The sequence below is a fragment of the Pituophis catenifer genome, unplaced genomic scaffold, assembly GCF_029215685.1.
Source record: "Pituophis catenifer annectens isolate HBS135680 unplaced genomic scaffold, rPitCat1.0.hap2 SCAF_8, whole genome shotgun sequence".
NCBI classification, from domain to species: Eukaryota; Metazoa; Chordata; class Lepidosauria; order Squamata; family Colubridae; genus Pituophis; species Pituophis catenifer.
In genome coordinates this window covers 5,627,578-5,646,238 of record NW_027256888.1, presented here as the reverse complement: position 1 = coordinate 5,646,238, position 18,661 = coordinate 5,627,578, and the positions used below count along the sequence as shown (strand labels likewise).

Genomic DNA, 18,661 nt, shown 5'->3' with positions numbered 1-18,661 from the left:
ATTCAGCTGGTTTGAGCTGGTTCGGACGAATCGGTAGTTAAATTGCTGGCTGGCCCCTCCCTCCCCGCCCCTTTCAGGAGTCCCCACGCACCCCATTTTGGCTCCCAGGAAAAGTCTCTTTTGAAAGAAAACGGCTACCAAATGTCAGATACACAGAGAGTTTGGGTTTAAGTCAGTGATGGGATTCAGCCGGTTCAAGCCGGTTCAGGTAAACCGGTAGTTAAATTGCTGGCTGGCCCTTCTCCTCCCTCCCCAGACTCCCCATGTGCTCCATTTTGGCTCCCAGGTAAGTGCAGGGAGGCCTACTAGGCCCAAAATGGGGCATGAGGGGGTGTGGCACCCCCCCTAGCCCATTTTCACTCCCATGAGGCTTCAGGGAGCCCTCCTAGGCCCAAAACAGGGTGCAGGGGGAGCAGCATGCCCCCCATGGTCTGTTTTTGCTCCCAGGAGGCTTCAGGGAGGCCTACTAGGGCCAAAAAGGGATGCGGGGAGTGGCATGTCCCGCCCGCGGCCCGTTTTTGCTCCCAGGGGGGGTGCAGGAGGCCGAGTGCTGCCTTCCACACACCCTGGCCATGCCCACCATGGCCACGCCCACCCAGTTGGTCATTAGGGCAGAGAACCAGTTGTTAAATTATTTGAATCCCACCACTGACATCCATCCTATTCTATGGCTACATATTATGGTAATTTTGTGATGGTTTTACCTTAATTTAATAATCTTCTATGTTGTATTGTCATATACCCCTACACGCTGTCAGGTTTTCAGGCCGTCTTCAAATAAATTGCGTCTCAAACAAAGTCTTTTTTGAAACAAACTTCCATTTTATTTAGCACGGCAACTTTTACACTGATTCCATGCAGCCAGCACTGACGTGCTGACCCAAAATCCCTCCTCTTCCTTCCCCCACTCCCCTGCATTCATTGGCCATCTTCCCAATCATTCACCCCTAATCTACTGCTCCAATTCAAAGAATTTCCCCCCTCCCATCCATCTCCTAGGGGACATTATCTCCAGAGGAAATAAGTAAGTGAAAGGCAACCGTCCCGTTGCAGACACTTGCGTTCTCCTTCTTATGTCAGCACTAGGATAAATGCATCTTGACATGCTGACACATGCACAGAAACTACATCCCTCAAGCTCATTGCCATTATGGGTTGTGATTATTTATTTCATTCCATTTCTATCCATCACATTAATGAACTTATTCCTTTTGCGTTAAGAAAGCCGCATCCCATTTAATCCCAATGCACAGCACAAGACTCTCCCCTAGTTTTATTTCGCAAACATTTTAGGGGTTTTTTTTTTTCAAGAAAAAAGCAAAAAAGGACCCCAAATTCTTCCCATCCTCATCATTTCCACCTGCAATTACCTTGTTTAACTCATCCTTGGTTTTAGACAGCAACGTAAGTTTTCTGAATTTCCCTTCTTTGTATTTTTGGGTAATAAAAGTTAGCCTCTTATCAGCTGGGGCATCCACTTTTAATTTTTCATCCGGCTGGAGGTTACCTTCCCAAAAGCTGTTGGACCTTTCGTTGCCTATCACAATAAAAAGCTACAAAAAGAAAAGAAAAGAAAAGAAAAGAAAAGAAAAGAAAAGAAAAGAAAAGAAAAGAAAAGAAAAGAAAAGAAAAGAAAAGAAAAAGAAAGGAAAATCCGTTAATCAGAGGGGAAAAAATGAGATTAAAGGAGTTTGGAAAGGAACTTATTTTTTTAAATATATATTTTAATATATATTTTAATATAATATATTAGAGCCTTCGTGGCGCAGCAGACTAAAGTGCTGTTAAGTAGCACCAGCTGCTTGCAATTACTGCAAGTTCAATTCTCACCAGGCTCAAGGTTGACTCAACCTTCCATCCTTCCGAGGTAGGTAAAATGAGGACCCGGATTGTGGGGGCAATAAGATGACTTTGTATAAAAAAGAACACCGCTTTGGGGGGGGGGGGGGCAAAAGCCCTACTAAGCAGGTATATACAAAAGTATGAAGGCTATTGCTTAATGCATTGTAAGCCGCCCTGAGTCTCCGGAGAAGGGCGGCATATAAATCGAACCAATAAATATATATTATATATAAATATAATATATATTTTTAATATATATATTTAATATATATTTATTTTATTCCAAAAATTAAATTAAAGCAAAATGCAGACTTACGACCACAACGGAGCCAAAAGTTTCTGTTGCAAAGTGAGATGGTTAAGTGAATTTTGCCCCATATTAGTGAATCACCACAGTTGCTAAATTAGTAATATGGCTGTAAAGTGAATTGGGCTTCCCCGTTGTCAGAAGGTCGCAGAAGGGGACTACATGACCCCGAGACCCCTGCAACCATCATAAATGTGAGTCAGTGGATGCCATCATGCTCTGGGCCTTAAATGCATCCATTCAGGATTTAAGATTGGATCCAACCTCATCCTTTTAATCATTTTGCACTTTTAGTTTTCTTATTAACAGATTAATAGATTAACAGAGTCGGAAGGGACCTTGTAGGTCATCTAGTCCAACCCCCCGCCCAAGCAGGAGACCTTACACCATTTCTGACTAATGGCAGCCCAGTCTCTTCTTGAAAGCCTCCAGAGATGAAGCTCCCACAACTTCAGAAGGCAACTTCTGTTCCACTGGTTGATTGTTCTCACTGTCGGAAAATTTCTCCTCATTTTCAGGTTGAATCTCTCCTTGTTCTGTTTCCATCCATTATTTCTTATCTGGCCTTCAGGTGCCTTGGAAAATAGTTTGACCCCTTCCTCTCTGTGGCAGCCCCTCAAATATTGGAAGACTGCTATCGTGTCTCCCCTGGTCCTTCTCTTCACTAAACTAGCCAGGTTCCTGCAACCGTTCATCGTATGCTTTAGCCTCCAGTCCCCTCATCATCCTGGTTACTCTTTTCTGCATTTTTTTCTAGAGTCTCAACATCTTTTTTTTATGGTGTGGTGACCAAAACTGGACGTAGTACTCTAGGTATTGCTCATTTAAGACCGAAAAATCTTCGGAATCACAAATCCACCAGTTGCTGGGTGGGAATTCTCTTCAATCCATTAAAAACGAAACAAAATCCCATCGTTCCAGCTTTGTAAGATTTTAATTTCTTGCAATACGCAGCAAAGAGCTGGTTTCGGAGTTGTTTCTGCCCAGCTTCGTAAACATGAAGGCTTTGTGAAGTTGGCTTAAAGAAAAGCTTTGAAGTTAATTAGAAAGAGCTTCTTGTGTATGTTGGGGAGAAAAAAAATCTGCCTTGTTTACATATCAATTGTCAAGGAAGACTTTTAAAGTCGATTACTAGAGCACAAGATGGCTACTTTAAAGGAAACGTTTGATAGCTTGAACTTTTTACATTCTTTACTGCAACAAAAAGTTACTTTTGAAGATGATGAACAAATACCTCTGGAGAAAATAGAGTTGGGTGCTAAGGTGGATTTCAAACTTACAACTTAAAAGAACAAGACGGAAATACCGGGTTCACAGATACCGCCTGATTCGCCAGTTGCGTCCCTTTCTGGATCGGGACTCGTTACGCACGGTCACTCATGCCCTCGTCACCTCCCGCCTGGACTATTGTAATGCTCTCTACATGGGGCTCCCCTTGAGGAGCACCCGGAGGCTCCAACTGGCGCAGAGTGCGGCCGCGCAGGTGGTAATGGGAGCGACATGGCGCTCCCATGTAACATCTCTCTTGCGCGAGCTGCACTGGCTCCCGGTGGTCTTCCGGGTGCGCTTCAAGGTTTTGGTTACCACCTTTAAAGCGCTCCATGGCTTAGGGCCTGGTTATTTACGGGACCGCCTACTACCACCAATAGCCTCCCACCGGCCAGTACGCTCTCATAGAGAGGGACTCCTCCGGGTGCCATCAGCCAAACAGTGTCGACTGGCGGCCCCTAGGGGGAGAGCCTTCTCTGTGGGGGCACCTACCATCTGGAATGAGCTCCCCCCGGAGATACGGAGGATCCCGGATCTGCGCTCCTTCCGCCGTGCTGTGAAGACCTTTTTATTCCATCAAGCGGGCTTGGCCTGATCTCTTCCCTTTTTAAATATGTAAATTTTAATCTGTTTTTAAATTATTGGGGTATTTTAATTTGTCTGGGCCAAAAAGTTTAATTTGATTTTATCGGGTTTTTTAAATTTTGTGTATTTATGTATTTTATTGTTGGCTGTTCACCGCCCTGAGTCCTTCGGGAGTAGGGCGGTATACAAATCAAATAAACTAACTAACTAAACTAACAGATACAATTGGACGATGGTTTAAAAATGGGGATAAAAAGATGTACAAAAAATAATGAACATCGCAACAACTTGGACTACTCTTTTAAATAGAAATGTAAACGATTTACAGGAGTTACTTTGTAGAAATTACAAATGTGATAAGAAGTTCAAGAGATGATGCAAGAAAACAGGACTTAAGAATGGTTGGCAGGAAGAAGAATATATATACCGTGTTTCCCTGAAAATAAGACCCTGTCTTATATTTTTTTGAACCCTGAAATAAATGCTTGGCCTTATTTTCAGGGAGGTCTTATTATTTTGGGGCGAGTGGAGCAAGACAGAGCTTCTCTTGCCATCTTACCTGATTTCCAGCTCTGCGTTTAAATATTTTTGGGGCAGCCTTATTTTAACGCATGCGCTCAAAAGCATGTTTTCTGAGGTTTTCGCGGGTGTTTGTATGTAGGTCTTTGGTTATTCAGGTTTTCTCCCACATAAAATTGGGAGGAGTTAAAAAATAAGAAACAGCTGCGATCACACACATTGCTCCTAGAAGCACGAAGCCGAAAACACCAGCCTGAAGATGACGAATGAGACTTCGTCAAAACGTTGCCAAGACACCTCCAATTTTACGCTGGAGAAAACCCAAATAACTAAAGACCTACATATATATATATATATATATATATATATAAATATATATATATATATATTTATTATCAGGGGATGTCTTATTTTCAGGGAAACAGGGTATATATATATATCTGATTTGATCATGGTTAAATAACAAGTTTTTATTTCTGCTGAGGCTTCCTGGTTATTTGGATGAGATGTGTTTTTTTTTTCCCCTTTAGAAAATGTCTGATCTGTGCACTCTGTATGACTGTAACTTTGTTGCTTGGATCCTTACGATTTATATTGATATTGTTTCCTGATTGCTTATTTGTAACCTATGACTATCATTAAGTGTTGTACCTTATGATTCTTGATGAATGTATCTTTTCTTTTATGTACACCAAGAGCGTATGTACCAAGACAAATTCCTCATGTGTCCAATCACACTTGGCCAATAAAATTCTATTCTATTCTACTTCACGTGATCTTGATTCCATCCCTCTGTTGATGCAGCCTAGGGATTGTGTTGGCTTTTTTGGCAGCTGAAGCACACGGCTGGCTCATCTTTAAGTGATCATCGGCTAGGACTACTTGTTGTTGTAAAAATATGCAATCAAATGTCATGAATTTCCAAATCAAATGGAAATCAAACTCTTGCTCTTCTTTGTCCAACCTTACCTCGATGAGTTCATTGGTCCAAATGCTGGCATCCATTTTGAGACTTCGCACTTTTGAATCTCTGGGGCCTAACGATCTGTGCTGCCCTGGGACAAACAGAAAACAAAAAATAAAACATACTTGAAGGTCAGTAACAGAGGAGAGGAATTTGAAGGCGAATAAACTCAAACTGCCACGGAATAAGCTTGAACGGAAACGTTTGACGAAGTTTCTATCATGGAGAAGAAGTGTTAACGAAAGTGCCTACGCATCAGTGGTGGGTTTCAATTTTTTAAAAAAAATTTTAATTTTTAAACATAACAAAACATAAAACAACCATCATCCATTACAATCACAGAAAGGGTGTCGATTGGTTAAAAATCTTTTGCGCTTAATCCCATATCCACAATTTACAAATTATTTAATTTCTCTTATTTAATAATTTTATATATCCCTTTATGTTATTATTCTCATTTAACAATTGTTTAACAAGGGTTTGACTCCCATGAAAAAAGAAAAAGAATAAAAACACTTCATATATTTTATCATTACATTAATTTCATATTTCATACTTCATTTCCATGCCTTATTATCTAGCCATTGATAAAACAAATCCCATATTAAATAATATTGTTTGTCTTCCTGTTCTCTAATTTCAAATGTCAATTTACTCATTTCAGCACATTCCATAATTTTCTTAATGTCTTCATCTTCAGTAGATATTTTCTCTTTTTTCCAATTTTTAGCAAATACAATTCTAGCCGCTGTTAAAACATTCACAATTAAATATCTCAGTTCTCAGTTCTCTCGGTATTGTGGGTGTGGCTTGGTGGCCGTGGTGGGCGTGGTTTGGTATGAGTGGCAGGGGAAGGATACTGTAAAATCTCCATTCCCACCCCACTTGAGGAAGGATACTGTAAAATCTCCATTTCTTTCCGATCAGCTGGGACTCGAGAGGCAGAGAATAGATGGGGGTGGGGCCAGCCAGAATTTTTACTACCGGTTCTCCGAACTACTCAAAATTTCTGCTACTGGTTCTCCAGAACTGGTCAGAACCTGCTGAAACCCACCTCTGCTACACATTCAAGTGAGCGTGTGTGAGCATGTGTGCCAGACAAGACAATCGGAGCAATTTAATTAATTTAATTTAATTAATCATATTTCTATGCCACCCAACTGCCTAAGGACTCTGGGCAGTGTTGGGCAACTCCCTAGGGACTCTGGGCAAATGTTGCTGCGTCATGTATGTCTGTCTCAAATCATGTGGATGTGAATCGAGAAGGCCTCTCCTACAAAGCTTAATCATACTTGGAAAAATGGGTTCTCAGACAGCCAAGCTTAAGCCATGTAAAAACTCTGCAGCAGAAGTGGCTCACTTACAGCCTTTGGCTTAATTTCATGCCGTCCTGGTAAATAATCAATTTGCCAGGAGGAATAATGAGGTGTTCCTTCTTGGAGAAGGAAACTAAAGACATGAAGAAAAAGCAGGAAGCAGAGGGAGAATGGTGAAAGAAAAGAAGGAAGGAAGGAAGGAAGGAAAAAAGGAAAGGAAAGGAAAGGAAAGGAGAAAAGAAAAGAAAAGAAAAGAAAAGAAAAGAAAAGAAAAGAAAAGAAAAGAAAAGAAAAGAAAAGAAAAGAAACTTAGTTGGGTCATGAAACGTCTACAAGAAAACTAACAAGCTCAAAGAGCACCAAGGACCCCGCAATTCAACCCTGAGCTACCAATATTCTCTTCTATCTGCATAACTGCGGTGTTATTACCATACTTTTCGGTGACGCAAATGGTAACGTGCAGCTCAGTGGTGGGTTCCTCCTGGTTCAGCCCAGTTCGCAAGATCCGGTAGCGGTGACGATATGATGTCACCAAACCGGTTCTCTGTCTTCGGGAGCTGGGCCCTCCCGCCTGCCACGGCGTTATGCCGACCTTATATGTTGTTTTTTTTGCCCAGCTGAGAGGTGCGGCAGAGCGGATTGCCGCACCTCAGCTGGGCAGATTCGCAACGCGCTTGTGTGAAGTGCAAGTTTGGTGTTCTGTGAGCAAACCGAGCATGTGCGCGGCGATCGCGTGCAAAGCGCGCGACCGAAGAGGCGATCGCGCACGAAGCGCACATACGAAGAGAACCGGTAGTAAAGCCGATTAGAACCCATCCCTGGTGCAGCTTGAAATCACAAATGTGATTTTGAAACCCATAGTAAAAGAATATAAATCGGCTTTAGGTATGCCATTAATTTTTAAAGTTGCCACACTGGCTCAGGGGGATCCCGAGAGTTCCTTCATTACCTGCGCACTTCTTGCAAATGACGACGCAGAGATTGATGGACGCCCAGTCGGGATCAGGAGTTTTACAATCGGCACAAATTCGGTTTGATTCGTTGAACCAGATCTTCTCAGCTACTTCGTAGTCGGAGAGAGTTTCTGCGATGGATTGCTGGAGCGCTTCAATCCAATTCTGCTTTTCTTTTTCTGATTCGGCAGTAAAGCTGAAATGCAGTAATTTAGAGTCAGTTTGGTCTAGGGCAGAGTTTTCCAAACTTGGCAACTTTTAAGACTTGTGGACTTCAACTCCCGGAATTCCTCAGCCAGTATGTGGATTTCGACTCTCGGAATTCCTCAGCCGGCATGTGGAGTTTGACTCTCAGAATTCCTCAGCCGGCATGTAGAGTTCAACTCTCAGAATTCCTCAGCCGGCATGTGGATTTCGACTCTCGGAATTCCTCAGCCAGTATGTGGATTTCGACTCTCGGAATTCCTCAGCCGGCATGTGGAGTTCGACTCTTGAAATTCCTCAGCCGGCATGTGGATTTCGCCTCTCGGAATTCCTCAGCCGGCATGTGGAGTTCGACTCTTGAAATTCCTCAGCCGGCATGTGGATTTCGACTCTCGGAATTCCTCAGCCAGTATGTGGATTTCGACTCTCGGAATTCCTCAGCCGGCATGTGGAGTTTGACTCTCAGAATTCCTCAGCCGGCATGTGGATTTTAACTCTCGGAATTCCTCAGCCGGCATGTGGATTTTAACTCTCGGAATTCCTCAGCCGGCATGTGGATTTTAACTCTTGGAATTCCTCAGCTGCCATGGGGATTTCAACTCTCCTAATTCCTCAGCCAGCATGTAGATTTCAACTCTCGGAATTCCTCAGCCAGCATGTGGATTTCAACTCTCAGAATTTCTCAGCCAGTATGTTGAATTCCTCAATATGGCTGCTGAGGAATTCTGGGAGTTGAAGTCCACAAGTCTTAAAGTTGTCAAGTTGGCACAAATTACTTTTAGTGATCTATGTATATCACACTATTTCCCTTTGGAAGAAAGAAACATTATGCAATAAAACTGAAAGGTATTTTAAAAAAAAATGACGTAAGAAAAAGAAAAGGAAAAAGAAAAGACGATTGTTCAAACCAATTCGCAACAGAAATTATTCACTCTTGTTATTCTTTGTAATACTGAAAGAGCCATTACAGGTAGTCCTCGACTTACAATCACAATTAAGCCTGAAATATATTGCTAAACAAGACATTTGTTAAGGAGTTTTAGCCCATTTTATGACTTGTCAGAAGGCCGCAAATGTGGGATACTGCAAACCGTCACAAATTCATTAGTGGCCAAAATTGTAGAAACCTTTTGGGAAAAGTGTATTTTCTAAAACTAGCTACTAACACCACTTTTTTTTTTTTTTTTGAGTAGTACCATAAAATTATATATCAATGGAAAGACAATTTAATCAAGAATGTAATGCGATAACTTTTATGAAGGATTTGCTATTAGAATAGCAGTTACAGTATAAAGAAGAAAAGTGAAACACGTAGAAAAAATGAGATATACAAAAATTATCACCGTAGAAAAAACAAGATATACAAAAATGATCCCCATGTCAGTGAATCCTTAGTTGGGTAACCTTTAGCATGAATTGCAGCTTTACAACGTCTTCCCATGGAGTGAACCAAGTCTTTTAGTTCTGCAGCTGTTCTAATGTGAAACCAAGATTGAATGATGGCTTCTATTAACTGGGTTTTATTGCTGGGTTGCTTCTGACTAACGAGTTTCTTTAGTCGGCTCCATAGATTTTCAATTGGGTGAAGGTCTGGGCTATCCCCAGGCCATTCCAGCAGTGGAATAGGATTATCTTGAAACTCCCCCCCAAAAAAGTGGTGTTATTAGCCATCCAACCTCCAAAATACACTTTTCCCAAAAGGTTTCCACACTTTTGGCCACTACTGTACTGTCATTTGCCAATTTTGATCACATGACCACAGGGATACTGCAACGTATGTAAGTGTGAAATATAGTCATAAATCAATTTTTCAGTGCCGTTGTAAGTTTGGAAGGTCACTAAATCAACTGTTGTAAATTAAGGGATACCTCTATTTCGGGTAAGAGTAAATTTTATTTCAGCTGTTGTCCAAAATTCTGCCTCACTTTTTTTAAAAAGCCAATGTTTCCTGGCCTTACCTGAAGCTTCGATAAGGTGTAATTATTTCAAAACATTGTTTTGAGCTCCGATCGATTTGCCTCACGTTAGCTACATTCATCGGTATGATTGTAATGCCATAGCCAGATTTAAAATCCTGAAGTAGAGAAGAAAAAGCACATCAGGATCATGTCTTTTAATAAAATAAATAAATAAAAAATAAACATCGGACGAAATGTATTTTGAAAACAGAATTGCCCGAGAAAGATCTCGGCAGAATACTGTGTGAAGGTTCCTTCGCTGCTTGTGTTAAAGACTGCTTAGCCAAATCGTCCTAGGAATTATAATTTTAATCATCTACCCAGCTGATTTCACACAATGTATTTCCCTAGATTTTTCTATGAGTTTGACATCAAGCCGTGGTAAGATCCAAATTTTTTTACTACCGGTTCTGTGGACGTGGTTTGTGGGCGTGGTGTGACTTGGTGGCTTGGTGGGCGTGGCAGGGGAAGGATCCTGCAAAAATCTCCATTCTCACCCCACTCTGGGACCAGCCAGAGGTGGTATTTGCCGGTTCTCTTCTGAAATAGCCTTAAATATAATACCATGCCCATCTCTTCTGAACGGAAGAATATTCTCATGTTTTGTTATTTTTTTCTCTCTTTCCTTTTATTATAATGCTGTCAATCATGACATACGGCATTATTTCAAGGCAGATTCCTATGCAATAATGCACACATGTTCTGTCAGGCATGAAAATTCATTTAAGCTGATGTATGGCCTACGCAAAGGAAATCTTCTCAACTAATGGTCACTTCTGGGTCCGTAGGGATTCTAGGCTGGTCCCTCTTTTAATGTGATGACCCGGGACAAGGCACGAAGGTCACACAGCCAGCTGAGAGTTCAAACTCCCCTTTAATGCTCCAAATTTCCCCTCAAACGTTCCCACGTTCTTGGCAGGTGACTCAGTTGTTAAATCCTCAAACCCCCACAGCTTCAACCTCAAACTGTCTACCGTGGAACTCACCCCATTCCTAAGAGGTCTGTAAAGGGGGGGTGCATAAGCGCACCGGCGTGCCCCTGTCCTACTGTCCCCATTTATTTATACCCATTGTCAGGTTTCGAGGTCGTCTCAAATAAATTGCATTTCAAACAAAGTCTTTGAAGGAAAACTCCTATTTATTAAGCACCACATTCTAAAATCCGACTCCATCGAAGCCAACACTGACTTCCAGACCCAAAACCCTCCCTTTCCGTTCCCCACTCCCCTGCACTCATTGGCCATCTTCCAAGTCACTCTACCCCTAATCTACTGCTCCAGCTCAAAGGAATTTCCCCCCTCCCATCCCATCTCCTAGGGGATATTATCTCCAGGGCAAATAAGTAGGTGAAAAGTCAAACGTCCCTTTCCAGACCCCTCCCTTCTCCTTCTTATGTCAGCACTAGAGTAAATGCAGCTTGAAGTGCTGACACCCATTTCCTGTGTCCATGTCCATGTTTATACTTATATCTGTTATCTTGTACATGTTCGACAAATAAATAAATAAAAAAAAATACTAGCTCCCCCTGAGAAACTGGCAAAAATGTTTAAAGATAAATCGGAAATGTCACCAGTTACCAGGTTCTTATTACCCTATGTGGTGGACATGTCCAGAAGCTAAAAATTATTGGAATAAAATTAAGATATGGCTGGAAGAAATGATACAACAACGTAAAACCAGAGTTGTTCCAGAAAAAATTAGCAAAGAAAATATTGATTTGTTTTTACATGTAATAACAGCTGCAAGGATTGTTTATGCACAACATTGGAAAGCAGAGTAAAATTGGAAGATGAACAAGTTAAAGAAACAATGATTGCATGGAGGAAAAGCTTTGGGCATGGAACTGATTTAGAGAAATGGCAAAAATTGTGGTTGCAAAATTATAAAATGACAATGTCAACAGCATATAAGGAAAATTTGTATAAGATGTTTTACAGGTGGCATCTACCCCCGACGAGAATAGCCAGAATGTTCAAGAATAAATCGGAAAAGTGCTGGAAATGTCATCAGACACCGGGCTCATATGTAGAAGCCAAAAGATACTGGACTAAAATCCAGACATGGTGTGGAGAAAATGATTAAAAAGCACATTGACTTTAAACCAGAGATTTTTTTTATTAGGGATTTATTCTTACCAGAAACATATAACAGAGAACTGAGTTACTTGATTGTGAATGTATTGACAGCGGCTAGAATTGTGTTTGCTAAAAATTGGAAAAATGAGGAAATAACGAAACAAGATGATGTCATTAGGAAAATTATGGAATGTGCTGAAATGAGCAAATTGACATTTGAAATTAGAGAACAGGAAGAGAAACAATATTATAAGATACGGGATTTATTTTATCAATGGCTAGATCATAAAACATGGAAATGAAATATGAAATGGATGTTACAAAACAATATATGGAAATGATATTAATGGGATGAAAATGCCATTGTTAAATGAATGATAAATGAGAATAATGATATAAAGATATATGTTAGATTGATAATATGAGAAATTAGAAGATTAGTAAATGATGAATATGAGATGAAGCACAAAAAATTTGTAACCGACCGACACACTACTTGAAATTGGAATGGATGATGGATGTTTTTATGTTTTGTTTAAAAATTAAAAAATATTTTTTCAAAAAAAAAAACATTGGAAAGTAGAGAAAATACCTTTGGAAGGAGAAATAATTAAAAAAAATAGATTGTGCAGAAATGAATAGATTGACTTTGATGATTAAAGAAAGAGAAGATTCAGAATACTTTAAGATATAGAATCTATTCTATTATTGGTTAGAAAAGAGATACAAATAAGTAAATTAATAGTTATGTATAAAAATGCTATCATCGGAATATTTTGTTAGTGATGAATTGTTGTAATTGATTGGATGAGAATGAAGACAAAAAGAAGAACAATTGGAGACAACACCGAGATGTCACATGGAAGGAATGACTGATGTATTAAATGCTTGTTTGTTTAAAAAATAAAAAAACTTTTTTTTTAAAAAAATAAGGCTTTAAAAAGTCAAACAATTCTTATTATAAGTCACACAGAGTTGCACGCTTATTTTTCATCATTTCTAGACTTCGGTCTGCAGTGACACTCTGTGGCAGCAGCTAAGATCTATCACAGGAATAAGGTAAACATCTGAAATTTTTTTTAGTATAGCTCACATATAGAAATATTACTCTCTTAAACTCTTAATTGTGTATCCGTCGGTATGATTTCAAGGGAACATAATGTCCAAGCTGATAGAGGTACTTTCTGTCCCAGCCATAATAAGATCTATGATGGACATTGCTGGGAATACTTACCTTGCCATACACCTGCTGTAATTAACTTTATTTCGAGAGAACATTTGTGCATTTAACCAGGCTATTGAAAACGAAGTGCTTGTGTGTTTTTTTCCACCCACTGCTTCAACAGGAACTTAATAGCAGAGATTAACAAGCAAGAGGCTGCTACAGACAGACTCACAAGGACGCAAATGAAATCATTTGTGAACATCCCAAATAATTTCTCAATTTCTCCCGAGAGCCAAACTAGATAGTCCACAGCAGGAAAATAACAGTTTTGGCTAGTGGTGAAATGTAAAATTTATTACTACCGGTTCTGTGGGCGTGGCTTGGTGGGGCGGCAGGTAATGTGACTGAGTGGGCGTGGCCAATTTTTTTTTTTATTATTACTTTTAAAAGCATTTTTTTTCTACAACCTCTTCGGCCAACGAGGTTGCAGAAAAAAATGCTTTTAAAAGCCTCCGAGGATCAGGCAACTCAGCTGGGATCGTCAGAGGCTTTTAAAAGCATTTTTTTTCCTACAAACTCTTCAGCCAAAGAGGTTGTAGAAAAAATGCTTTTAAAAGCCTCTGACGATCCGAGCTGAGCCGCGCGATCATCAGAGGCTTTTTTTTTACTTTTAAAAGCATTTTTTTGGCCGAAGAGATTGTAGAAAAAATGCTTTTAAAAGTAAAAAAAACCCCACTCTCTGATGATCATGCAGCTCAACTGGGCATGGGGGGGGGGGGCACAGGGATTTTTGCTACCGGTTCTCCGAACCACCCGCCACCATCGCTACCGGATCGGGCGATTCGGTCCGAACCGGGAGCATTTCTCCCAAACCAGGAGCATTTCTCCTGACCTTCGCACCTGCCGCCGCGAATTAAAAACATGGTTGTTTACATCGCCCAGCCTGGACAGAGAGGGCTTTTAGATTTGGGGGGTTTTAATATAAATTATATATTATGTATTTTATATTTTTAACTTGTTGTTTTATTGTTGTGAGCCGCCCTGAGCCCTCGAAGATAGGGCGGCATATAAATTTTATTAAATAAATAAATAAATAAATAAATAAATAAATAAATAAATAAATAAATAATAAATAATAAATAAATAAATTTCACCCTTGGTTTTGGCCACAATAACCCCCCCCTTTTTTTTTTTTTTGCACAAGGAGTATGTGTTTTTCTGTCTTCCTTTGCTTTGCTTTCAACGCGGCTGCACACCGTAATAATTAAGCAGGGCTTATTCAAAATTTCACACTCTGCTAACTAATGGACTCCAGCAATTGTGATCGTATTATGTATCCCGTCCCCCACCCCACCACCCCCCCGGCCCGGCCCGGCTCAGCTCATTTATATTCAGATGTCTAAAGAGTCAATATCAGTGACTGGCATTTGCTTAACAGCCAGCAATAATGAAAAGATAATAGAATCACAAGTCCATGAAAACAATCCGTCCATTCAGCTGTGCCATTTTGACAAGCCCCCAGATAATAGTTCCCACTGGGTGTTTTCAACGTCTATGGAGATTGTCAGTCATCCAGGTCGTGGCTGTCCCACAGATGCTTTTTTGCAAGAGGCCACTGGACTTTCTGGTATTTATTTATTTATTTATTTATTTATTTATTTATTTATTTATTTATTTATTTATTTATTTATTTATTTATTTATTTATTTATTCATTCATTCATTCATTCATTCATTCATTCATTGAATTTCTATACCGCCCTTCTCCCGAAGGACTCAGGGCGGTGAACAGATTAAGATTTCATATACATATAATAATAATAATAATAATAATAATAATAATAATAATAATAATAATAATAATATATTATATATTATATATATTATAATATATATATAATATATATTATAAACAGTAAATAATAAATTGAGTCAACTTGGTGTATCTGCTAAGACCTTGGCATAGAATTTAGATGTTAATGCTAGCCCTGCTTGTTGAAACAGAAAGGTCTTTGGGGCACGTCGGAAAGTGGGAAGATCTGGGATTATTCGTATTCCAGGGGGTATTTTGTTCCAAAGAGTAGGTGCCCCCACAGAGAAGGCTCTCTCCCTTGGAACTACTAGACGACGTTGTTTTAATGATGGTACTATGAGTAGGCCTACTCTGCGTATTGGTTGGTGGGAGGTTATCGGTTGCAGCAGGTGGTCTCGTAAATACTCAGGTCCTAAGCCATGGAGCACTTTAAAGGTAAGAACCAACACCTTGAAGCGCACTCAGAAGGCCACCGGAAGCCAGTGCAGCTCGTGTAGAAGAGGTGTTACATGTGAGCACCATGTTGCTCCCATAATTACTCGCGCGGCAGCATTCTGGACCAGTTGGAGCTTCCGGGTGCACTTCAAGGGGAGCCCCATGTAGAGAGCATTGCAGTAGTCAAGTCAGGAAATGACGAGGGCTTGAGTGATTGTGCGTAATGAGTCCCGGTCTAAAAAGGGACGCAATTGGCGAATCAGGCGAACCTGATAGAAAGTTCCTCTGGCCACGGCTGTTATATGATCTTCTAAAGACAGTCGTGCATCCAGGAGGATGCCTAAATTTTCTTGGGAGACGTTTTGCTTCTCGTCCCAGAAGCTTCTTCGGCTCTGGAGTGTATATAGCTAAATGTCTATGGAGATTCTCAGTCATCCAGGTCACGGTTATCCCAAAAGTGCTTTCTCAAGAGGCCACTGGACTTTCTTGCTATTCTTGGAAGACTTCTCACCCAAGAAGCTTCTTCACCTCTAACTGGATGGTGGGGAATGGAAGGATTTATACTCCTTGCAGACAGCTGGTCATTTGCGTTCTTTTAAGAGAGTCATTGAGGCCACTTGGAGGTTTAGCTATCTTCTGACGAGCAACGCCCATGAGGAAGCCAGATTCATTTATTTATTTATTTATTTATTTATTTATGATTCTTGACGAATGTATCTTTTCTTTTATGTACGCACCAAGACAAATTCCTTGTGTGTCCAATCACACTTGGCCAATAAAGAATTCTATTCTATTCTATTCTATCCTAGAACTTCATATAGCCATTTCTGTATCATACATCCTCCCGTTGCCCTTTCATAAGAGAAAGAACAAATCAATAGTCAACATAATGTAAAAATAAAAATTCCCCTCACACATATGTGCTAGTCGTTCCTGACTCTAGGGGGCGGTGCTCATCTCCATTTCAAACTGAAGAGCCAGCGCTGTCCGAAGACGTCTCCGTGGTCATGTGTCCGGCATGACTAAATGCCAAAGGTGCATGGAACGCTGTTACCTTCCCACCAAAGGTAGTTCCTATTTTTCTACTTGCATTTTTTACATGCTTTCAAACTGCTAGGTTAGCGATGTTCTGTCCCCCGTCCTCACACAGACAAATGCAATATCCAACAGTGCTGCCAATAATGTATTGTATAAACAGAACAGAATTCCTGGCAGACAAGAGTTCTGGCAGCTACTTGTAAAACGCCTGCCAAATCCAATTAGTACTCCCAAAAAACAGGAGAGGCCTTATCTGCAGATAAGGCCTCTTTGTCGTCGCTTTCCAGAGCGACAAATTATCCACAAGAGTTTAGTCCAAAATATATCTGAGCCGAAGTGCAGGATGCACGATGTGACTCTTTAGAGGTTAAACGTTTGTCCGTCACAAAGCCTGCCGAGCAATCACGCCCCCTTTTATCCCTTGTGGGGCGTGGCTCAGTGACTCAGCTCAATCCATGGTCCTCCCACGCCTCTTCCTTTGCTGCGCACGCTTCTCCCTCTGACACTGCCTGGGATCAAGCCAGGATTCATCAGCATCACTCTCTATCAATGGGTGCTCCGAAATGCCTTCCTCCTGGCACATCCCAGGCTGTTCCTCCTGGCCTTTGGATGGAACCTGAGGCATTGCCAGAGAGGAGGGTCCTGGAGAGGGAGGCCTTGCCAGTTCCTCCCCCTCACCTTCTGAGTCCTCTTCCTCCATGAGGACAGGCTCGGGAGTCGGAGTCACAACAGGCAGAAGCTGGGACAAGTAACGGGAGCTCACCCCATTACATGGCACTAGGGATTCGAACCGCTGAGTTGCCTCCAACGTGGCTACCTCCAAAAAGGCATCAAGTATCTTTTGGGTTTCCCCATGCAAAGGTATATGGGAAAAAGTAAAATAAAAATATATATGAAGTCTCTTCAAACTGGGTTCAACTCCTGATGACTTAATGAACACAACTAGCCTGTTTCCCCCCAAATAAGACCTCCCCTGATAATAAGCCCGATCGGGCTTTTGAGCGCATGGCAATAAGGCCAAGCACTTATTTCAGGGTTCAAAAAAATATAAGACAGGGTCTTATTTTCGGGGAAACACGGTATGTGGGACTTTTTGGCTGGAAGAGAATTTCTTTTGAGATCTCTTTCAACTTCTCAGTCCAGGTGACAGTTGGTTTCTTGTGCGAAGTTTTTCCAAGTTTTAACAAAGCCCGGCAATTCCTTCAACTTACTGAGATCATCCAAGGTCAACTCCTCAACTTGGTTTAACATGTAAATGGGCGAGCATCCCTTACGCTCTTGATGAAGACATTTCCTGCATGGATCTGTCCACTCTATGGTACCCAATTCATCAGCAGAGGCCTTGTTCTTCGCTCTTAACAAAATGAATGCATTTGTCTCGTAGCCATGTGCGTCACCAAAGTAGCTCCTTCAGGCCTTATTAAGTTTATTCCTCTCCATCAAAACCCTTTTCTTCTTTGAATCATCCATTTTTTAAAAAAAAATAAAAATAAAATTGCAGGCAATTAGGTCTGAATTCACCTGAATAGGACTTCCAATTTCCTGTAATTGATTAAGCTTTCTCATTTCTCTTCTAGCGCTCTTTCTTCTTCCCAGGATGTGCCTCAATTGTACGTAACAGAGCTGTCCTGAACATGCCACTTCTCTCAAGCATAGAATGCCATGCCACATCCTTTTCTTCTTGCCCCTTCCTTCCTTCCTTTGTCCCTTCCTTCTTTCCCTCCTTCCCTCCCTCCTTCTTTCCATTTATATAGCTAGATTCTCCCTCCCTCTTTCCCTTTCTTTGCCTTCCTCATTCACTCCTTCCTTCCTTCTTTCCTTCCATTCATATAGATTCCTCCCTTCCCTCCCTCCCACCCTCCTTCCTTCCTTCCACTTATACAGCTAGATTCCTTCCTTCCTTCCTTCCACTTATACTAGATTCCTTCCTTCCTCCCTCCCTTCTTTCCTTCCTCATTCACTTCCCTTCCTTCCTTTCTTCTTTCCTTCCATTCATATAGCTAGATTCCTTCCTCCTTCCTTCCCTCCCTCCCTCCTTCCTTCCTTCCACTTATACAGCTAGATTCCTTCCTTCCTTCCTCTTATACTAGATTCCTTCCTCCCTCCCTTCTTTTCTTCTTCATTCACTTCCCTTCCTTCCTTCCTTCCTTTTCTTCCATTCATATAGCTAGATTCCTTCCTTCCTAATTCACTCCTTCCTTCCTTCCCTCCCTCCCACC

At 41.0% G+C, this 18,661-nt stretch overlaps 1 protein-coding gene across 1 annotated transcript in view; it reads right to left on the bottom strand.

Annotated features, from left to right (window-relative positions):
- The window catches only part of ARAP2 (ArfGAP with RhoGAP domain, ankyrin repeat and PH domain 2), a 123,785-nt gene that overhangs the window by 56,525 nt on the left and 48,599 nt on the right, over positions 1-18,661 (bottom strand). Inside the window, exons 9-12 of the mRNA XM_070948934.1 lie at positions 9,918-10,033; positions 7,752-7,951; positions 5,492-5,577; positions 1,371-1,553 (exon numbers count right to left, since the gene is read on the bottom strand). Of these exons, the coding sequence (XP_070805035.1) occupies positions 1,371-1,553; positions 5,492-5,577; positions 7,752-7,951; positions 9,918-10,033 (585 nt within the window). The remainder of the gene's footprint in view (positions 1-1,370; positions 1,554-5,491; positions 5,578-7,751; positions 7,952-9,917; positions 10,034-18,661) is intronic.